The 20,460-nt window shown below is 53.6% G+C and overlaps 1 protein-coding gene across 2 annotated transcripts in view; it reads left to right on the top strand.

The window, feature by feature from the left end:
• The window catches only part of slc39a1 (solute carrier family 39 member 1), a 60,650-nt gene that overhangs the window by 21,057 nt on the left and 19,133 nt on the right, over positions 1–20,460 (top strand). Inside the window, exon 1 of one of the 2 annotated variants that reach the window (XM_072468824.1) lies at positions 8,769–8,899. The exons of the other annotated variant lie outside the window; for it this stretch is intronic. Coding sequence (XP_072324925.1) covers positions 8,791–8,899 — 109 coding nt within the window. The 5' untranslated portion in view covers positions 8,769–8,790. Of the gene's footprint in view, positions 1–8,768; positions 8,900–20,460 lie in introns of those variants that run through there. 2 annotated transcript variants of the gene reach the window in all.

The following is a 20,460-nucleotide window of genomic DNA, read 5'->3' as shown; positions in this document are numbered from 1 at the left end:
TTTAAGGCGGGAACAGGAAGTTCGACCCGCGGACTTCTGGGAAGACCCTCACCAATAAATTCTGGTGGAGAGGAAACCCGAGACACTACACGTGTAGTGTCTCCCACCCGCCCTCCTCCTCTAACCTAATAATAAAACCCATTGGTGTGAGGTAAGTACCATATTTTATTATTAACACTAAGAAGGTAAGTAAGTGATTTTTACGCATTTTTACTTTTGTACCTTTTTCAAATTGTGTGTGTGTCAGGGGGGAAACTGAAGTGACATCACAGAAAAGCTGTGGCCTGAGTGGCTGGTTGGGATTCTACACTAAATTTAAAAAACTGAGCATTGGTAACTAATTAAACATAATTACTTAATTATAATTTAGAGGGATATCTAAGCCAGAGATTGGAGAGTACTATATTTAGCTTTCGCATTTCTATTAGAAATCTAGTGCTAGGAAACAGATAGTCAACAGTAACTTTGACATTAAAAAAAAAAATATTCAAAAAAAAATTTTTTTTTAATTTTAATTTTAATTTTAATTAATTGACGCAATGTCAGTTAGAGGGGTGCTGTGCTCTGACTGTGAGATGTGGCAGGTCCGGGAGGCTTCCAGCGTCCCGGATGGCTTCATCTACAGAAAGTGCACCCAACTGGAGCTCCTCACAGACCACATGGTTCGGTTGGAGCGGCAATTGGATGCACTTAGGAGCATGCAGGTGGCGGAAAGCGTCATAGATCGCAGTTTTGTAAATGTGGTCACACCCAAGGTGCAGGCAGAGAAATGGGTGACCACCAGAAAGGGCAGGCAGTCAGTGCAGGAATCCCCTGTGGTTGTCCCCCTCTCGAACAGATATACCGCTTTGGATACTGTCGGGGGGGATAGCCTATCAGGGGAAAACAGCAGCAGCCAGAGCAGTGGCACCACGGCTGGCTCTGATGTTCAGAAGGGAGGGTCAAAGTGCAGAAGAGTAATAGTAATAGGGGACTCTATAGTCAGGGGCACAGATAGGCGCTTCTGTGGACGTGAAAGAGACTCCAGGATGGTATGTTGCCTCCCTGGTGCCAGGGTCCAGGATGTCTCCGAACGGGTAGAGGGCATCCTGAAGGGGGAGGGCAAACAGGCAGAGGTCGTTGTACATATTGGTACTAACGACATAGGCAGGAAGGGGCATGAGGTCCTGCAGCAGGAGTTCAGGGAGCTAGGCAGAAAGTTAAAAGACAGGACCTCGAGGGTTGTAATCTCGGGATTACTCCCTGTTCCACGTGCCAGTGAGGCTAGAAATAGGAAGATAGAGCAGCTAAACACGTGGCTAAACAGCTGGTGTAGGAGGGAGGGTTTCCATTATCTGGACCACTGGGAGCTCTTCCGGGGCAGGTGTGACCTGTATAAGAAGGACGGGTTGCATCTAAACCGGAGAGGCATAAACATCCTGGCCGCGAAGTTTGCTAGTGTCACACGGGAGGGTTTAAACTAGTATAGCAGGGGGGTGGGCACGGGAGCAATAGGTCAGAAGGTGAGAGCATTGAGGGAGAACTAGGGAATAGGGACAGTGTGGCTCTGAGGCAGAGCAGACAGGGAGAACACAGCGGGTCTGGTGGCCTGAAGTGCGTATGTTTTAATGCAAGAAGTATTACGGGTAAGGCAGATGAACTTAGAGCTTGGATTAGTACTTGGAACTATGATGTTGTTGCCATTACAGAGACCTGGTTGAGGGAAGGGCAGGATTGGCAGCTAAACGTTCCAGGATTTAGATGTTTCAGGCGGGATAGAGGGGGATGTAAAAGGGGAGGTGGAGTTGCGCTACTGGTTCGGGAGAATATCACAGCTGTACTGCGAGAGGACACCTCAGAGGGCAGTGAGGCTATATGGGTAGAGATCAGGGATAAGAAGGGTGCAGTCACAATGTTGGGGGTTTACTACAGGCCTCCCAACAGCCAGCAGGAGATAGAGGAGCAGATAGGTAGACAGATTTTGGAAAAGAGTAAAAACAACAGGGTTGTGGTGATGGGAGACTTCAACTTCCCCAATATTGACTGGGACTCACTTAGTGCCAGGGGCTTAGATGGGGCGGAGTTTGTAAGGAGCATCCAGGAGGGCTTCTTAAAACAATATGTAGACAGTCCAACTAGGGGAGGGGCGGTACTGGACCTGGTATTGGGGAATGAGCCCGGCCAGGTGGTAGATGTTTCAGTAGGGGAGCATTTCGGTAACAGTGACCACAATTCAGTAAGTTTTAAAGTACTGGTGGACAAGGATAAGAGTGGTCCGAGGATGAATGTGCTAAATTGGGGGAAGGCTAATTATTAACAATATTAGGCGGGAACTGAAGAACATAGATTGGGGGCGGATGTTTGAGGGCAAATCAACATCTGACATGTGGGAGGCTTTCAAGTGGCAGTTGAAAGGAATTCAGGACCGGCATGTTCCTGTGAGGAAGAAGGATAAATACGGCAATTTTCGGGAACCTTGGATGACGAGAGATATTGTAGGCCTCGTCAAAAAGAAAAAGGAGGCATTTGTCAGGGCTAAAAAGGCTGGGAACAGACGAAGCCTGCGTGGAATATAAGGAAAGTAGGAAGGAACTTAAGCAAGGAGTCAGGAGGGCTAGAAGGGGTCACGAAAAGTCATTGGCAAATAGGGTTAAGGAAAATCCCAAGGCTTTTTACACGTACATAAAAAGCAAAAGGGTAGCCAGGGAAAGGGTTGGCCACTGAAGGATAGGCAAGGGAATCTATGTGTGGAGCCAGAGGAAATGGGCGAGGTACTAAATTAATACTTTGCATCAGTATTCACCAAAGAGAAGAAATTGGTAGATGTTGAGTCTGGAGAAGGGTGTGTAGATAGCCTGGGTCACATTGAGATCCAAAAAGACGAGGTGTTGGGTGTCTTAAAAAATATTAAGGTAGATAAGTCCCCAGGGCCTGATGGGATCTACCCCAGAATACTGAAGGAGGCTGGAGAGGAAATTGCTGAGGCCTTGACAGAAATCTTTGGATCCTCGCTGTCTTCAGGGGATGTCCCGGAGGACTGGAGAATAGCCAATGTTGTCCCTCTGTTTAAGAAGGGTAGCAAGGATAATCCTGGGAACTACAGGCCGGTGAGCCTTACTTCAGTGGTAGGGAAATTACTGGAGAGAATTCTTCGAGACAGGATCTACTCCCATTTGGAAGCAAATGGACGTATTAGTGAGAGGCAGCACGGTTTTGTGAAGGGGAGGTCGTGTCTCACTAACTTGATAGAGTTTTTCGAGGAGGTCACTAAGATGATTGATGCAGGTAGGGCAGTGGATGTTGTCTATATGGACTTCAGTAAGGCCTTTGACAAGGTCCCTCATGGTAGACTAGTACAAAAGGTGAAGTCACACGGGATCAGGGGTGAGCTGGCAAGGTGGATACAGAACTGGCTAGGCCTTAGAAGGCAGAGAGTAGCATTGGAAGGATGCTTTTCTAATTGGAGGGCTGTGACCAGTGGTGTTCCACAGGGATCAGTGCTGGGACCTTTGCTCTTTGTAGTATATATAAATGATTTGGAGGAAAATGTAACTGGTCTGATTAGTAAGTTTGCAGACGACACAAAGGTTGGTGGAATTGCGGATAGCGATGAGGACTGTCGGAGGATACAGCAGGATTTAGATTGTCTGGAGACTTGGGCGGAGAGATGGCAGATGGAGTTTAATCCGGACAAATGTGAGGTAATGCATTTTGGAAGGTCTAATGCAGGTAGGGAATATACGGTGAATGGTAGAACCCTCAAGAGTATTGAAAGTCAAAGAGATCTAGGAGTACAGGTCCACAGGTCATTGAAAGGGGCAACACAGGTGGAGAAGGTAGTCAAGAAGACATACGGCATGCTTGCCTTCATTGGCCGGGGCATTGAGTATAAGAATTGGCAAGTCATGTTGCAGCTGTATAGAACCTTAGTTAGGCCACACTTGGAGTATAGAGTTCAATTCTGGTCGCCACACTACAGAAGGATGTGGAGGCTTTAGAGAGGGTGCAGAAGAGATTTACCAGGATGTTGCCTGGTATGGAGGGCATTAGCTATGAGGAGCGGTTGAATAAACTCGGTTTGTTCTCACTGGAACGAAGGAGGTTGAGGGGAGACCTGATAGAGGTATACAAAATTATGAGGGGCATAGACAGAGTGGATAGTCAGAGGCTTTTCCCCAGGGTAGAGGGGTCAATTACTAGGGGGCATAGGTTTAAGGTGAGAGGGGCAAGGTTTAGAGTAGATGTACGAGGCACGTTTTTTACGCAGAGGGTAGTGGGTGCCTGGAACTCGCTACCGGAGGAGGTGGTGGAAGCAGGGACGATAGTGACATTTAAGGGGCATCTTGACAAATACATGAATAGGATGGGAATAGAGGGATACGGACCCAGGAAGTGTAGAAGATTGTAGTTTAGCCGGGCAGCATGGTCGGCGCGGGCTTGGAGGGCCGAAGGGCCTGTTCCTGTGCTGTACATTTCTTTGTTCTTTGTTCTTTGTACTGGATGGTGTCGAGCTTCTTGAGTCAAGAATGGCGCAGAACATTGTGCAGTCATCTGCCAACATCCCTACTACTCATCTTATGATGGAAAGGAAGTACTGGGGCTGGTTTAGCACAGTGGGCTAAACAGCTGGCTTGTAATGTAAAACAATGCTAGCAGCGCGGGTTCAATTCCCGTACCGGCCTCCCCGAACAGGCGCCGGAATGTGGCGACTCGGGGCTTTTCACAGTAACTTCATTGAAGCTTACTTGTGACAATAACCGATTATTATTATTATACTCCTCGGGTCAGTCTTTGTGTTCTCTGCAAGTTTATTTTTGTACTGTGCCCTCTTACCCATTTTTCTTTGGTGCCAGACAGAAATGAACAGTTGCTGCAGTTCCCCCATGCGTTCCTTAAATGTTTGCCATTGTCGATCAATGTTCAATCCCAGCCTCGGGTCACTGTCCGTGTGGAGTTTGCACATTCTCCCCGTGTCTGTGTGGGTCTCACCCCCACAACCCAAAGATGTGCAGGATAGGTGGATTGGCCATGCTAAATTGCCCCTTAATTGGGGGAGAAAAAAAATTGGGTACTCTATATGTCTGGAAAAAAACAATGGTTTCATGATCATCATTAGATTTTTAATTCCAGATATTTTATTGAGTTTTAAATTCCACCTCCTGCCATGGTGAGATTTGAACCCGGGTCACCAGGTTATTATCCTGGGTCGCTGGATTACTAGTCCAGTAACAATACCACTGCACCGCCACCTCCCATATGTTTGAGGGACCAATATGGGAGGGGTCAGTGTGGGAGGGGTCCTTGTGGTCAGGGTCAATGTGGGCGCATAAATGACGCGGCCGGCGCCGCATAACAGGCGTCCTCCGCGCATGCGCGGGGAGGCCGTCGGACCGGCGTCCCCGGAAATTTTGGCGGCCCAGGCGATTCTCCCAACCGGCGTGGGAGTGGAGAATCGCGCTCCCTGTCTTTCCCATTAACGAGTTGAGGTCTGGATGGGACAATGGCCAGTTGTGGGCATATAACCTATAACTCAATGCTAGCAGACCAGTATAAAGGAAGGAACATCAGAACAGATCCTTAGCGATAACCTGGGAGTCCCCCCAGGCACAACCATCGCAAGAAGAAAGGACCCTGGGTTTTGAACCCAGAGAAGACATCCACATCAAGTGATCGTAGCCTACCAGCCTCCTTCACTAAAACCCAAAGCTCAGCAATGCTTCGTCGAGTAAGAGAAATGTGGATAAAAGTGCGATAAACCGTGAACCTGTTTTGTCCTTTGTTCATCTCGCAAATAAGGGCACCTGGGTAAAACTTTAAGTAAACTGGTCAAAAGTATCTGAGGTTTTACAGATACAACACACAACAGAGTGGAAGGTGTACTGACTGGAACCCATAAACCACCAGAGTGAGGGTGGTCCCCATGATATTTAGTCAGTCCCCTGTATAAGTGGCAAAACGAGCCGCTGTGTCAGCCAAAGACAAAGTATGAACTCCTCGTTTGATAAGATCAATAGTGCTCTGCACCACCACAGAAACAGCCGCTCCCGTATCTGGTCCATTTGAGCATATGACCATTCACTTGTATCAGAATATGGGCCACACGTGGTGCTGCCATACAGTTCGGCTGCATCTCAGCCTCATCCACTGCCTCTTCTAGGTCATTCAGATGGTCGAATGATAGCGTATCCGGCGCGCCGGGTAAGCGAGACTCCGGATCACCCCTGTTGCTGACTTTCCGTTGGTTCAATTGCTCTGTTTTATTACCTTTGCTCTCGAGTCGCCAGGTATCTTTATGATACCGCCACGAGGTTCAAGTCCAAGTAATGATCAATAACTCAATACACTGATTAGTAAGATTCAAATCAAAGCACATTTATTATACACAGTAATCGCTACTCATGCACAAATTCTCCGTCTAAGCTACTTCTACAACCAACAGGCCTATACTTAACTTCGGACTGGCCCACCAGGTCAGGGGAACAAATGGCCTTTCGTTCGGGTTCTGAGTCTGCGGGATTCAAAGTTGGTACGGATTGGTAGCTTAGAGCGCCTATCTCGTAGCGAGCGTTGAATTAAGACTTACTTCTGTCGGTGGTCACTGCACCGGTCACGGTCAATGTTGGTTCGTGTTGCTGGGTGACCCGGGCAGGACGAAGAGAGAGAGATTTGAACTTGGGGCTTAACTCTTATAGTCCCTAGGGGCTTCCCGCCTTTCGGGGCGGACCCTGTACCTGGTCCCAAGTGATTGGACTTTGTCCCAATCGCTTGGTTCGATTTCTCCAATACTGGAGCGGTTCCCTGATCGATGGGCAGTTTGAGGTGTTCGTTCACCTCCTTTGTGTTGGCTCCTGCTGGCACCGGGGAGTCTGGCTTAGTTTTGAGTGTCCCAAATGTTGCTATTGTCCCCGGGGATTGCTCATTAGTATGTAGATGGCTGCTACATTATTATGCTGATGGTCGCTGGTATCGATGTTGTCCAGCCTTTTGCAGAGTTTTAATACACAGCAAACCTGCACCTGCCGGTTTCTGTCTTTGTTGACTGACTTTCCCATCAGCCTTTGCCGTTCGCCATTTTAAATCGGGAGTTGGCCAATTTAGGTGGCTACACCCCGAACTTGTGCACTCCACAGGCCGTCAACAATAGGACTGTCTTGGGGCAGCATGGTGGCGAAGTGGTTAGCACTGCTGCCTCACGGTGCCGAAGTCCCGTGTTCGTTCCCAGCTCCGGGTCACTGTCCGTGTGGAGTTTGCATATTCTCCCCGTGCCTGCGTGGGTTTCACCCCCACAATCCAAAGATGTGTAGGGTGGTGGATTGGCCACACTAAATTGCCCGTAAATTGGAAATTTAAAAAAAATGTAAAAACAAAAAAAAAAACAGTATGACCACCTGTCGCTCGGTCTCTGTGATATTGTTGGCCCAGAAGAAATAACACATTTGTTCAATGTACTGGTTCCAGTCTTCAGCACCGTTAAATGTATCTAACCATCCAAACAGAAAGTAGTCTTACAACACCAGGTTAAAGTCCAAGAGGTTTGTTTCGAATCACTAGCTTTCGGAGCGCTGCTCCTTCCTCAGGTGAATCCAAACAGAGGCATTGCTTCAAAGAAATCCGAACCTGGATCCAGAAAATCGGGGATGTGACTCAGTCCAGTAGGTCGCAGCATCAAGAGCAAACCAGTTTATTCCTTGTCGCCAGTTTAATAAGGACACGGAGAGTCCACACCGAGTAAAATAAGAAACAAAGTTATATTTACAAAAACGATCTGTACATTACCAGTAGATCCCTTTCGAGTTTCTATTCTGGTCGGTACCGGCCTTACTGGCCAACCTTTGATAAATGTATTAAGTGATACCCTACCCCTGGTGGGGGAGCTCATACTCTGCATGGAGCACGGGGAAGGCAAGCATTCCCGCCCCGCAGGTCCCAGTGTGGGATATTAAAGATGGATAGGGAGGAGCAAGGTCAGTGTGGAGGGGGAGAGGTCAGTGGAGGGGAGAGGTCAGTGGAGGGGAAAGGTCAGTGAGGGGGGGGGGTCACTGGGGGGCGGGGGAGGAGTAAATGGGAGTGGGGTCAGAGGGACATGGGCCAGAGGAGGACAGTGGAGGAGGGCAGTGGGAGGAGGGCAGTGGGGGGAGGGGACAGGGAGGGGTTAGAGGGGGAGGGGTTTTCATAGAATTTACAGTGCAGAAGGAGGCCATTCGGCCCATCGAGTCTGGACCAGCTCTTGGAAAGAGCACCCTACCCAAGGTCAACACCTCCACTCTATCCCATAACCCAGTAACCCCACCCAACAGTGGTGGAGGGGTTGTGGGGAGTGTAGAGGTCAGCGGATGGGGGTCAGTGGGGAAGAGCTCATTGGGGGAGGGGTTGTGGGAAGGGGAAGAGGTTGTTGGGGGAGCCATGCAGATGGGGATCAGGGGAGGGAGTCAGTGGGGGGGAAAGGTCAGTGTGGGAAGAGGTCAATTGGGAAGGGGTCAGGTGAGGGAGGGGTCAGGGGGAGGGTGTCAGTGGGAGAGGGGTCAGTGCGTGGGGGGAAAGGGTCAGTGTGGAATTGGTCAGTGGGTGGAGGGGGAGGGTCAGCGGGTGGGGTCAGAGAGAGGTGTCATGGTGATGAAGGGTAAGTGGAGGGAAGGGAAGAGTTAGTGGGGAGGGGTCAGTGGGGGGGAGGGGGTCAGGGGGGGGTGTCAGTGGGGGGAGGGGTCAGGGGGGGTGTCAGTGGAGGGGGCGGGGTCAGGAAGGGAGAGGGAGGGGCCAGTGGTGGAGGGGTCAGTGAGGGAAAGGGGTCACTGTCCTCCCTGCCATTCCGGGATGGAGCTGCTCATGGTCCGGATCGCCTGCCTGGCCGCCTTGGCGCTGCTGCCCGCGATTTGCGGACTCCTCCCGGTGTTTGGCCGCTACAGGCTGGCAGCAGCAACAGGTGAGTGGCCGGCCGCCTGGACTCAGAGTCCAGAAGCCTCGCCTGAAGTTCACTCACTTTCGCGGTTGCATTGTGTGAAAAATTACTTGCTTCCACACACATGGGTCAGGAAGAGTTGATGAACAATCTCTGTAACTCACCCCTCTCTCTGTGTCCCGCACCCCTCTCTCTGTGTCCCGCACCCATCTCTGTGTCCCGCACCCCCCTCTCTGTGTCCCGCACCCCCCTCTCTGTGTCCCGCACCCCCTCTCTGTGTCCCGCACCCCCTCTCTGTGTCCCGCACCCCCCTCTCTGTGTCCCGCACCCCCCTCTCTGTGTCCCGCACCCCCCCTCTCTGTGTCCCGCACCCCCCTCTCTGTGTCCCGCACCCCCCTCTCTGTGTCCCGCACCCCCCTCTCTGTGTCCCGCACCCCCCTCTCTGTGTCCCGCACCCCCCTCTCTGTGTCCCGCACCCCCCTCTCTGTGTCCCGCACCCCCCTCTCTGTGTCCCGCACCCCCCTCTCTGTGTCCCGCACCCCCCCTCTCTGTGTCCCGCACCCCCCTCTCTGTGTCCCGCACCCCCCTCTCTGTGTCCCGCACCCCCCTCTCTGTGTCCCGCACCCCCCCTCTCTGTGTCCCGCACCCCCCTCTCTGTGTCCCGCACCCCCCTCTCTGTGTCCCGCACCCCCCCTCTCTGTGTCCCGCACCCCCCTCTCTGTGTCCCGCACCCCCCCTCTCTGTGTCCCGCACCCCCCACCCCTCTCTGTGTGTTACCCCCACCGTAGCTCACCCCCCCTCCCGTAGCTCCCCCCCCCTCCCGTAGCTCCCCCCCCTCCCGTAGCTCCCCCCCCCCTCCCGTAGCTCCCCCCCCCCCCGTAGCTCCCCCCCCCCTCCCGTAGCTCCCCCCCCCTCCCGTAGCTCCCCCCCCCTCCCGTAGCTCCCCCCCCCTCCCGTAGCTCCCCCCCCCTCCCGTAGCTCCCCCCCCCTCCCGTAGCTCCCCCCCCCCTCCCGTAGCTCACCCCCCCCCTCCCGTAGCTCACCCCCCCCCCTCCCGTAGCTCACCCCCCCCCCTCCCGTAGCTCACCCCCCCCTCCCGTAGCTCACCCCCCCCCCTCCCGTAGCTCACCCCCCCCTCCCGTAGCTCCTCCCCCCTCCCGTAGCTCCCCCCCCCTCCCGTAGCTCCCCCCCCCCTCCCGTAGCTCACCCCCCCCCTCCCGTAGCTCACCCCCCCCCTCCCGTAGCTCACCCCCCCCCTCCCGTAGCTCACCCCCCCCTCCCGTAGCTCACCCCCCCCCCTCCCGTAGCTCACCCCCCCCCTCCCGTAGCTCACCCCCCCCCTCCCGTAGCTCCCCCCCCCTCCCGTAGCTCCTCCCCCCTCCCGTAGCTCCTCCCCCCTCCCGTAGCTCCCCCCCCCTCCCGTAGCTCCCCCCCCTACCGTAGCTCACCCCCCCCCTCCCGTAGCTCACCCCCCCCCCTCCCGTAGCTCACCCCCCCCCTCCCGTAGCTCACCCCCCCCCTCCCGTAGCTCACCCCCCCCTCCCGAAGCTCACCCCCCCCTCCCGTAGCTCACCCCCCCCCTCCCGTAGCTCACCCCCCCCTCCCGTAGCTCACCCCCCCTCCCGTAGCTCACCCCCCCTCCCGTAGCTCACCCCCCCTCCCGTAGCTCACCCCCCCTCCCGTAGCTCACCCCCCTCCCGTAGCTCACCCCCCTCCCGTAACTCACCCCCTCCCCGCTGTAACTCACCCCCTCCCCGCTGTAACTCACCCCCTCCCCGCTGTAACTCACCCCCTCCCCGCTGTAACTCTCCCCCTCCCCGCTGTAACTCACCCCCTCCCCGCTGTAACTCACCCCCTCCCCGCTGTAACTCTCCCCCTCCCCGCTGTAACTCACCCCCTCCCCGCTGTAACTCACCCCCTCCCCGCTGTAACTCTCCCCCTCCCCGCTGGTAACTCTCCCCCTCCCCGCTGTAACTCTCCCCCTCCCCGCTGTAACTTCTCCCCTCCCCGCTGTAACTCTCCCCCTCCCCCGCTGTAACTCACCCCTCCCCGCTGTAACTCACCCCCTCCCCGCTGTAACTCACCCCCTCCCCGCTGTAACTCACCCCCTCCCCGCTGTAACTCACCCCCTCCCCGCTGTAACTCTTCCCCCCCCCGCTGTAACTCTTCCCCCCCCCCGCTGTAACTCTTCCCCCCCCCCGCTGTAACTCTTCCCCCCCCGCTGTAACTCTTCCCCCCCCCCTGCTGTAACTCTTTTCCCCCCCCCCCCTGCTGTAACTCTTTTTCCCCCCCCCCCCTGCTGTAACTCTTCCCCCCCCCCCCCCCCCCTGCTGTAACTCACCCCCCCTCTATCAGAACTGGAATGCTTCACTTCGCTGCTCTAAGCCAAACACTAAGCAAATTGGAGGAAAGCATTTCTGGATGAAAGGTGTTGGGAGTTAGAGGGCGTACAGTGTGTGTGAAAGGAAAGGGAGTTGATGGGGTTCAATGTGTGTGAAAGAGAGCGAATTAGATGGGGAACAATGTGTATGAAAGCTGTTGGGAGTTAGATGGGGTACTGTGTGTGTGAAAGGGGGAAATTAGATTCCCATAAGATTCGGCGATGCAGACTTGGGGAAGGTCCTCGATGCGGTGGAGGCCAGGAGAGATGTCCTGTTCCCCCGAGGGTCCCGGAGGGTGAGCCACAGGGCAGTCAGCACAGCCTGGGACGAGGTGGTGGCGGCCGGAAGCTTGGTGAGTGTGGCCTCCAGGAGGTCAATGACCTGTACAAGGCAGCATGTGTGAGTTTACACCAGCCCCCCACCCCCCTCTCCACCGAGAACTTTCCGGCCCCATACGAGCATCCACCCCACTGTCCCCAACCCTCTACGCAGCCCCTCCCTTCACCCCCACCTCCCCTCAACCCTCCCTTCTCACTCCCTCCTATCACTGTGAACCCATATATGGGACTAATGATGACCCCGCTGTGTCTCCGCAGGAGGAGCTCTCCCACAATCGCCGGGGGAGGCCACAAGCTGGCGAAGGCGTGCCAGACATACAAATCCTCACCACCTTCGAGGAATGGGCCCTGGAGGTGACGGGGGTGGCCGAGGATAGAGCGGTCACCAACACGGAGGTTGGTGGAAGCTGCAGAGGTGTGGATCCACCCGGGCTCCACCCAGAGGACCTGTCAAACTGAGTTGTTATTGCCATACAGACTAACCCATCCTTCCACTGACCACATATCGTTTCTCCAGCCGACGGTGCTGGCCGATCCAGGGTGACACCCTCTCCTGCCTCCCAGGAGAACCCACTCGGAGGAGAGCTCCGAGGATGACACCAACGATACTGTCAACCCCACCCTCCGCCAGTGCAGATACAAACCCCTCGTGAGAAACATTAGTGGTCAGGCTTCTGGGGCACATTCTGGTGAGCATCACACTGCTGCTGATGTACATCAGGTGGAGGCAGGAACCCCAAGTGAGACAGCAGTCGGAGGTCTGTTGGAGCCCAGGACCCAGCTGGGTCCCAGCCTGATGCTGAGCCTGTGGATGAGTCATCGCAGAGCTGATGGAGACATTAGGGAGCAGCCAGAACATTCAGAGGGAGATGTCAGCGACACTCCAGCAGGTCCATAGCCGATTGGAGGAGTCTGAGAAGCTACGGGGGCCAGGAGATGTCATCGGCAAGGAGTGGCACCGAGGCCAACACGGCATGTGTGGCGACAGCAGTGCAGAGCCTGGTGGGTGATGTCTACATCATTAGTGAAGGTACCCAAGTGTCGCTCAGTCGGTGACAGCCATTGCTGAGGGTCTCGGTAGACTGTCCGACTCGCTGGGGGATGTGACCCAATACCAGGCCGACCTTGATGAGGTGATGCAGGGCATGTCCCATTCTCAGATGGGAATGGTCAAGGGCACTGTGGAGCTTGTCCCAATCGCAGGTGCGCATTGCCGAGGTGCTGCAGAGCCTGTCCCAATCACTGAGGAACATCGCTGAGGACGTCGGCACGCTGGTGCAGAGATCGGGAGACTGTCAGAGTTGGCAGAGCCAGAAGATGCAGGGGCCAGCCGGGCTTGAACCAGCTGCCTCTCCATCCCGAGGTGAACCCAGGGCCCGAGAGGCACTGACCGGGAGGACGCTGAGTGCCAACCCGGACCCGTCCCTTGGAGTGGGGATGGTGGCCATCAGCTCTCCCGAATTCCAGCCCTCTAACGAGGCCGGATCTCGAGGTTCGCACACGGGACAGGGTGGCACGGCTGTGCTTGTGCCGTCGACTAGTGCGCCGGGCCATCCGCCGCAGTGGACGCCCGCCGGGGCGTCGAAGGCCACAGGATGAGGTAAGCAGCTGGCTGCCTCCACCTCAGGTATGCATCCTGGGGGGACACCTCAACATAGCAGTAGAGCTCGGAAGGCCAAGCACATCGAGGATCATTGGGGCACCTGGGGAGAGTGGGGAATTGTTGGACATCGGTTACACATTGAAACCCTTGAGCACAACCAGTATGATGCTTCTGTCACTTTGTTCTGCTAAGCGGGCTGACCTCAACCCTTGGTCCATCTCTCCAGGCTTCTCTTCTGCCCTCCTGCCCCGGGCGCACTGTGTGCAGGTGATGGGTGTGAGCGAGCACTCAGCAGAGAGGCAGGGGTCAGACTATGGCATAGATTGGGGAGCACTTGCGCTCAGCTCTCTGCGGATTATCATCACCACCCCCATGTCCTCGACAGTGACCCGCTAACACTGCTGACACAGTCCCAGCAACCTGTAGTGATGTGACACAGACCCTAGGAGGGTAGGGGGGTGGGTAAGGTATCGATGACGGACCGGCCACGTCCTAAGTGAAGCAGGCGAGTGTGAGGGTCTCACTGGCTCCCCCCGGGCTTGCCAGACCCTTACCGCTGCCGCCTGTCCTGCAGCCTCCAGCTGCTTCTCCAGTTCCTCCTTGAGATTGTCCTCCAGCCTCTGCTGGTCCGGCGCCGCCTCATCATTCTCATCCTCCTCGAAGGTGGCCACATGTTCCTCATCACCAACCTCCAGCACGTCACCCCGCTGCTGTGCCAGATTTTGGAGGACAAAGTAGACCACGACAAAGCGGGCAACCCTCCAGGCCGTGTACTGCAATGCCCCACAGGAGTGGTTGAGGCATCGGAACCACATTTTGAGCAGACCGATGCACCGCTCAATGACGCCCCAAGTGGCCACGTGGACCTTGTTGTATCGGGTCTCTGCTTTGGTATCCGGCCTCCAGACGGGCATCATTAGCCAGGTCCTCAGCGGGTACCCGTTCTCCCCCAAAAAGCCAGCCGCCCATCTTGGGATGGTCCCCGGAGAGGCCTGGGAGACCGACTGCCCAGGAGTACCTGTCGTGGAGACTCCCTGAGAAGCATGCACACAAGTGCATGATCCTCATGTAGTGGTCACACACGAGCTGAATGTTCAGGGTGTGGAACCGCTTCCTGTTAACGTAGAGCACTCCCAGATGGCCTGGTGAGGGCAAGGCAACATGCGTGCAGTCTATCAGCCCCTGAACCTGGAGCATCCCGGTGACGGTGGAGAATCCTGCTACCTGGGCACCTTGTTGGGTTGGTCCGTGTTAAAGTTTAGATAGTTTTCCGCCCGGGCAAACAGGGCATCCATGACCTGTCAGGTGCACCTGTGGCCTACAAAATCCCCGCCCGAGCCCTGGAAGGATCCTGAGGTGTAAAGTTTCGCAGCTGCAGTGACTTTGACGTCCACCTGGATGGGGTTTCCTCCTCCACATGGTGCCAAGTCCGTGAGGACATGGCACAGGTATCGCACCATCTCCTTGTTGAGGTGGAGCCTCGTGCATCACGCGCTGTCCATTATCTATTCAATCGACCAGTGACACCTGTATACCCTGGGCTGTCGCGGGGCTCCCCCTCTGGGTCCCTCCCTGGCTTGATAGGTGGCCAGGTCCTCTGGGTGTGGGTGGGATCTGGCATCTGCTGTTGCCAACGTTGCCGGTGTCTGGCTGCCCGGTCTAGCAGCAGCACCACCTAGGGCAGGTTTTGCGGGATCCAAAATACCATCCACACTGTTCAATATATGTAAGGAATTGGGAGAGGGTGTTAGACTGACAAACAGCGGTGGCTCCCACCCCGGGATACTTCCTTCCTCCATTGAACCCCGTTCCCACACCCGGAACGCCCTGCCCTCGCACACCTAGCCGCAGCAGGCTCCCCTCATCGGACCCCAGATCTTGTACACCGGTCTCCCGCTCATAATGTCACCTGGACCGAGCGCTGGTCCCCTTCCCGTTGCACTCACCCAATCCCCAGCCGTGGACATGTCACTGGAGCTGTGTCCCATCCCCTGAATTTTCGGATGTTGGCTGCTGCATTCATGGTGTTGACTCCCGCAGTGTTCACAATGTCCAGGTATCGCGGTCTGATTGGGATGCTAGGCAATGACTCCCACATGCTAGATGACCCACCTTCCCACAGGAATCCACTTGGGTTGTGTGAAGTGCTCACGATTGCCAATTCCCGATTAGCAATTGCGTTCAGCCACATGGCCAGAGGTCTTGGCAATTGGTAGGGTTTATGGGTGGTCAGAAGGCAGGGACAAGGGTTGCCCCTGGAAAGGGTGTACACGATCAAGAGTTGGCATGGTGGTGCTGCGCGCGGTTGCACCAGCCCCCCCCAGCCGGTGGGGGCGTGCCGCACAGGAAAACGGGGCTGGCGGGACGAAGAATCCCACCCACAATGTTTTGGCCTCGGCTACGTCCTGTGGGTCCCTCACCCTTCGCTGAGCACTGAGGAGGCAAGCCAAACGTCCCCGGGCTCTTTGTGAGCAAAGATGGCTACTCGGCTCCCTGCAGAAGCCCACCCGCCAGGTTCACATTTTTCAAAAGGAGTACTAATCAGCACCAGCGTGACCACTTGCTGGTGAGGCCAATGAATCACGTCAAGGCGTTGGATATGGGGTGGCTCTCATTAACTGTATTACATAGGGCTTAAGTGGTGATAATTGGTTTCTCGCCACGCTACGGTGAGATTCCGATTTCGCCTACGGGAGCGGGCCGGTTGCATTGCAAACTGTTTGACCCCAAGTGCGGTTCTCGTTTTCGGCCTTTCCAGCTATTCATCGGCTTTGTTTTGCTCGAGTGAGAGCGCAATGAGGCCTGCAAATCACGCCCATTTTGCGCAAAAGGAGTTGGCATTAGATGGGGTACAATGTGGGTGAAAGGGGGGAGTTAGATGGGGTACAATGTGTGACAGGATGGAGTGCTTGATTGGGTACAATGTGTGTGAAAGTGGCGGGGTTAGATAGGGTACAATATGCGTGAAAGATGTTGGGAGTTAGATGGGGTAAAATGAGTGAGAGAGGAGTTAGATGGGGTATAATGTGTGTGAAAGGGAGAGTTAGATGTATAAATGTATTTGGAATGTGTTGGGAGTTGGATGGGTAACTATGTGAAGACGGGGGAGTTCGATGGGGTCTCTGGTGTGTGAAAGGGGCGGTGTTTGGGGTATACTGTGTATGGGGGGAGTCTAATGAGGTACACTGAAATGTGTCTGAAAGGGGGAGTTAGATGAGGTATAATGTGTGTGAGGGGGTGGAGTTAGATGGGGTACAATGTGTGAAGGGGGGCATGTTTGATGGGGTACAGTGTGAAAGGAGGGGAGTTTGATGGGGTACACTGAAGGGGTAGTTTGGTGGGGTACACCAAAGGGAAGAGTCTAATAGGTTACACTAAAGGGGGTAGTTTGATAGGGTACACTGTGAAGGGAGTAGTTTGATAGGGAACACTGTGAAGGTGGTAGTTTGATAGGGTACACTGCGTGAAGGGTGTTGCTAACTTTTGGTTGGTTCAATTGGCTCTGTTTTATAACCTTTGCTCTAGAGTCGCCAGGTATCTTTATGATACCGCCACGAGGTTCAAATTCAAGTAATGATCAATAACTCAATACACCAATTAGTAAGATTCTAATCAAAGCACATGTATTATACACAGTAAATCACTATTCATGCATAAACTCTACTTTCCAAGCTATTTCTATGACTAACAGGCCAATATTTAGCTTCGGACTGGCCCACCAGGTCAGGGGAACAAATGGCCTTTTGTTTGGGTACTGAGTCTGCGGGATTCAAAAGCTGGTATGAACTGGTAGCTAGGAGCGTCTATCTTGTAGCGAGCGTTGACTTGAGACTTGCGTTCTTTGGAGGCAGCTGGACAGGTCACTGTCAAGGGTTGGTTCGCGTTGCTGAGTGACCCTGTCAAGAAGGACAATTTGAACTTGGGGGGTTTACTTTATAGTCCCCAGGGCTTCCCGCCTTTCGGGGCGGACCCCGTACCTGGTGTCAAGTGATTGGACTTTGTTCCAATCGCTTGGTTCGATTTCGCCAATACTGGAGCGGTTCCCTGATCAATGGGTGTTCTTTAGGTGTCCGTTAACCTCTTTTGTGTTGGCTCCTGCTGGCGCCGAGGAGTCTGGCTTGGCCTTGTTTATCCCAAATGTTTCGATTGTTCCCGGGGATCGCTCATTAGTATGTAGATGGCTGCTACATTATTATGCCGATGGTTGCTGGTATTGATGCTGTCTGGGCTTTTGCAGAGTCTAATACACAGTAAACTGGCACCTGCTAGTTTCTGCCTGTGTTGGCTGAATTTCCCTTCAGCTTTTGCTGTTCTCCATTTTACGTCGGGAATTGGCCAACCCATGTGGCTACAAGAGGTAGTTTGATAGGGTACACTGTGTAAACGGGGTAGTTTGATAGGGTAAACTGAAGGGGGTAATTTGATAGGGTACACTGTGAAGGGGGGTAGTTTGATAGGGTACACTCTGTGAAGGGGATAGTTTGATAGGGTACACTGTGAAGGGGGTAGTTTGATAGGGTACACTGTGAAGGGGGTAGTTTGATAGGGTACACTGAAGGGGATAGTTTGATAGGGTACACTGTGAAGGGGGTAGTTTGATAGGGTACACTGTGAAGGGGGTAGTTTGATAGGGTACACTGTGTGAAGGGGGGTAGTTTGATAGTTTACACTGTGTTAAGGGGTAGTTTGATAGAGTGCACTGTGTGAAGTGGGTAGTTTGATAGGGTACACTGAAGGGGGTAGCTTGGTAGGGTGCATTGCGAAGGGGGGGTCGATTGATAGGGTACACTGTGCGAAGGGGGTAGTTTGATGGGGTAAATTGAAGGGGGTGTTTGATAGGGAACACTGAAAGGGGGTAGTTTGATTGGGCTCAAGGGGGTAGTTTGATAGGGTTCACTGTGTGAAAGGGTAGTTTGATAGGGAACACTGGGAAGGGGGTAGTTTGATAGGGTACACTGAAGGGGATAGTTTGATAGGGTACACTGTGAAGGGGGTAGTTTGATAGGGTACACTGTGTGAAGGGGTAGTTTGATAGAGTGCACTGTGTGAAGGGGGGTAGATTGATAGGGTACACTGAAGGGGATAGTTTGATAAGGTACACTCTGTGAAGGGGGTAGTTTGATGGGGTAAACTGTGAAGGGGATAGTGTGATAGGGTACACTGTGAAGGGAGTAGTTTGATGGGGCACACTGTGTGAAGGGTGTATTTTGATAGGGTATACTGTGTGAAGGGGGTAGTTTGATAGGGTACACTGTCAGAAGGGGTAGATTGATAGGAGACACCGTGAAGGGGGTAGTTTGATAGGGTCCACTGTGAAAGGGGGTCGATTGATAAGGTATACTGTGTAAAAGGGGTAGTTTGATAGGGTACACTGTGTGAAAGACATAGACATAGAATTTACAGTGCAGAAGGAGGCCATTCGGCCCATCGAGTCTGCACCGGCTCTTGGAAAGAGCACCCCACCCAAAGTCAACACCTCCACCCGATCCCCATAACCCAGTAACCCCAACCAACACTAAGGGCAATTTTGGACACTAAGGGCAATTTATCATGGCCAATCCACCTAACCTGCACATCTTTGGACTGTGGGAGAAAACCGGAGCACCCGGAGGAAACCCACGCACAGACAGTGACCCAAGCCGGAACCGAACCTGGGACCCTGGAGCTGTGAAGCAATTGTGCTATCCACAATGCTACCGTGCTGCCCTAGGGGGGTAGTTTGATAGGGTACACTGTGAAGGGGATAGTTTGCTAGGGTACGCTGTGAAAGGGCGTAGTTTGATTGGGTTCAAAGGGGTAGTTTGATAACGTTCACTGTGTGAATGGGGTAGTTTGATAGGGTTCACTGTGTGAAGGGGGTAGATTGATAGGGAACACTGGGAAGTGCGTAGATTGATAGGGAACACTGGGAAGTGCGTAGATTGATAGGGAACACTGTGAAGGGGGTAGTTTGATAAGGTACACTGTGAAGGGGACAGTTTGATAGGGTACACTGTGAAGCGGGTAGTTTGATAGGGTACACTGTGTGTAGGGGGTAGTTTGATAGGGTACACTGTGTGAAGGGGGGTAGTTTGATAGGGTACACTGTGAAGGGGATAGTTTGCTAGGGTACACTGTAAAGGGGGTAGTTTGCTAGGGTACACTGTAAAGGGGGTAGTTTGATAGGGTACACTATGAAGGGGTAGTTTAATAGGGTAAACTGAAGGGGGTGTTTGATAGGGTATACTGTGAAAGGGCGTAGTTTGATTGGGTTCAAAGGGGTAGTTTGATAAGGTTCACTGTGTGAAGGGGGTAGTTTGATAGGGAACACTGGGAAGTGGGTAGTTTGATAGGGAACACTGTGACGGGGGTAGTTTGAAGGGGTAAACTGTGAATGGGGTAGTTTGATAGGGTTCACTGTGTGAAGGGGGTAGTTTGATAGGGAACACTGGGAAGTGGGTAGTTTGATAGGGAACACTGTGAAGGGGGTAGTTTGAAGGGGTAAACTGTGAATGGGGTAGTTTGATAGGGTTCACTGTGTGAAGGGGGTAGTTTGATAGGGAACACTGGGAAGTGGGTAGTTTGATAGGGAACACTGTGAAGGGGGTAGTTTGATGGGGTAAACTGTGAAGGGGACAATTTGATAGGGTACACAGTGTGAACGGGGTAGTTTGATAGGATACACTGAAGGGAGTAGTTTGATGGGGCACACTGAAGGGGGTAGTTTGATAAGGTACACTGTGTGAAGGGGGTAGTTTGATAGGGTACACACTGTGAAGGGGGTAGTTTGATAGGGTACACTGTGTGAAGGGGGTAGTTTGATAAGGTACACTGAAGGGGGTAGTTTCATAAGGTACACTGTGAAGGGGGTAGTTTGATGGGGTAAACTGTGAAGGGGGTAGTTTGATAGGGAACACTGGGAAGTGGGTAGTTTGATAGGGAACACTGTGAAGGGGGTAGTTTGATGGGGTAAACTGTGAAGGGGACAATTTGATAGGGTACACAGTGTGAACGGGGTAGTTTGATAGGATACACTGAAGGGAGTAGTTTGATGGGGCACACTGAAGGGGGTAGTTTGATAAGGTACACTGTGAAGGGGGTAGTTTGATAGGGTACACACTGTGAAGGGGGTAGTTTGATAGGGTACACTGTGTGAAGGGGGTAGTTTGATAAGGTACACTGAAGGGGGTAGTTTCATAAGGTACACTGTGAAGGGGGTAGTTTGATGGGGTAAACTGTGAAGGGGGTAGTTTGATAGGGAACACTGGGAAGTGGGTAGTTTGA

The sequence above is a fragment of the Scyliorhinus torazame genome, chromosome 12 (genome assembly GCF_047496885.1).
Source record: "Scyliorhinus torazame isolate Kashiwa2021f chromosome 12, sScyTor2.1, whole genome shotgun sequence".
NCBI classification, from domain to species: Eukaryota; Metazoa; Chordata; class Chondrichthyes; order Carcharhiniformes; family Scyliorhinidae; genus Scyliorhinus; species Scyliorhinus torazame.
Note: the sequence above shows the minus strand (reverse complement) of the source record. Positions and strands in the feature narration are given on the sequence as shown.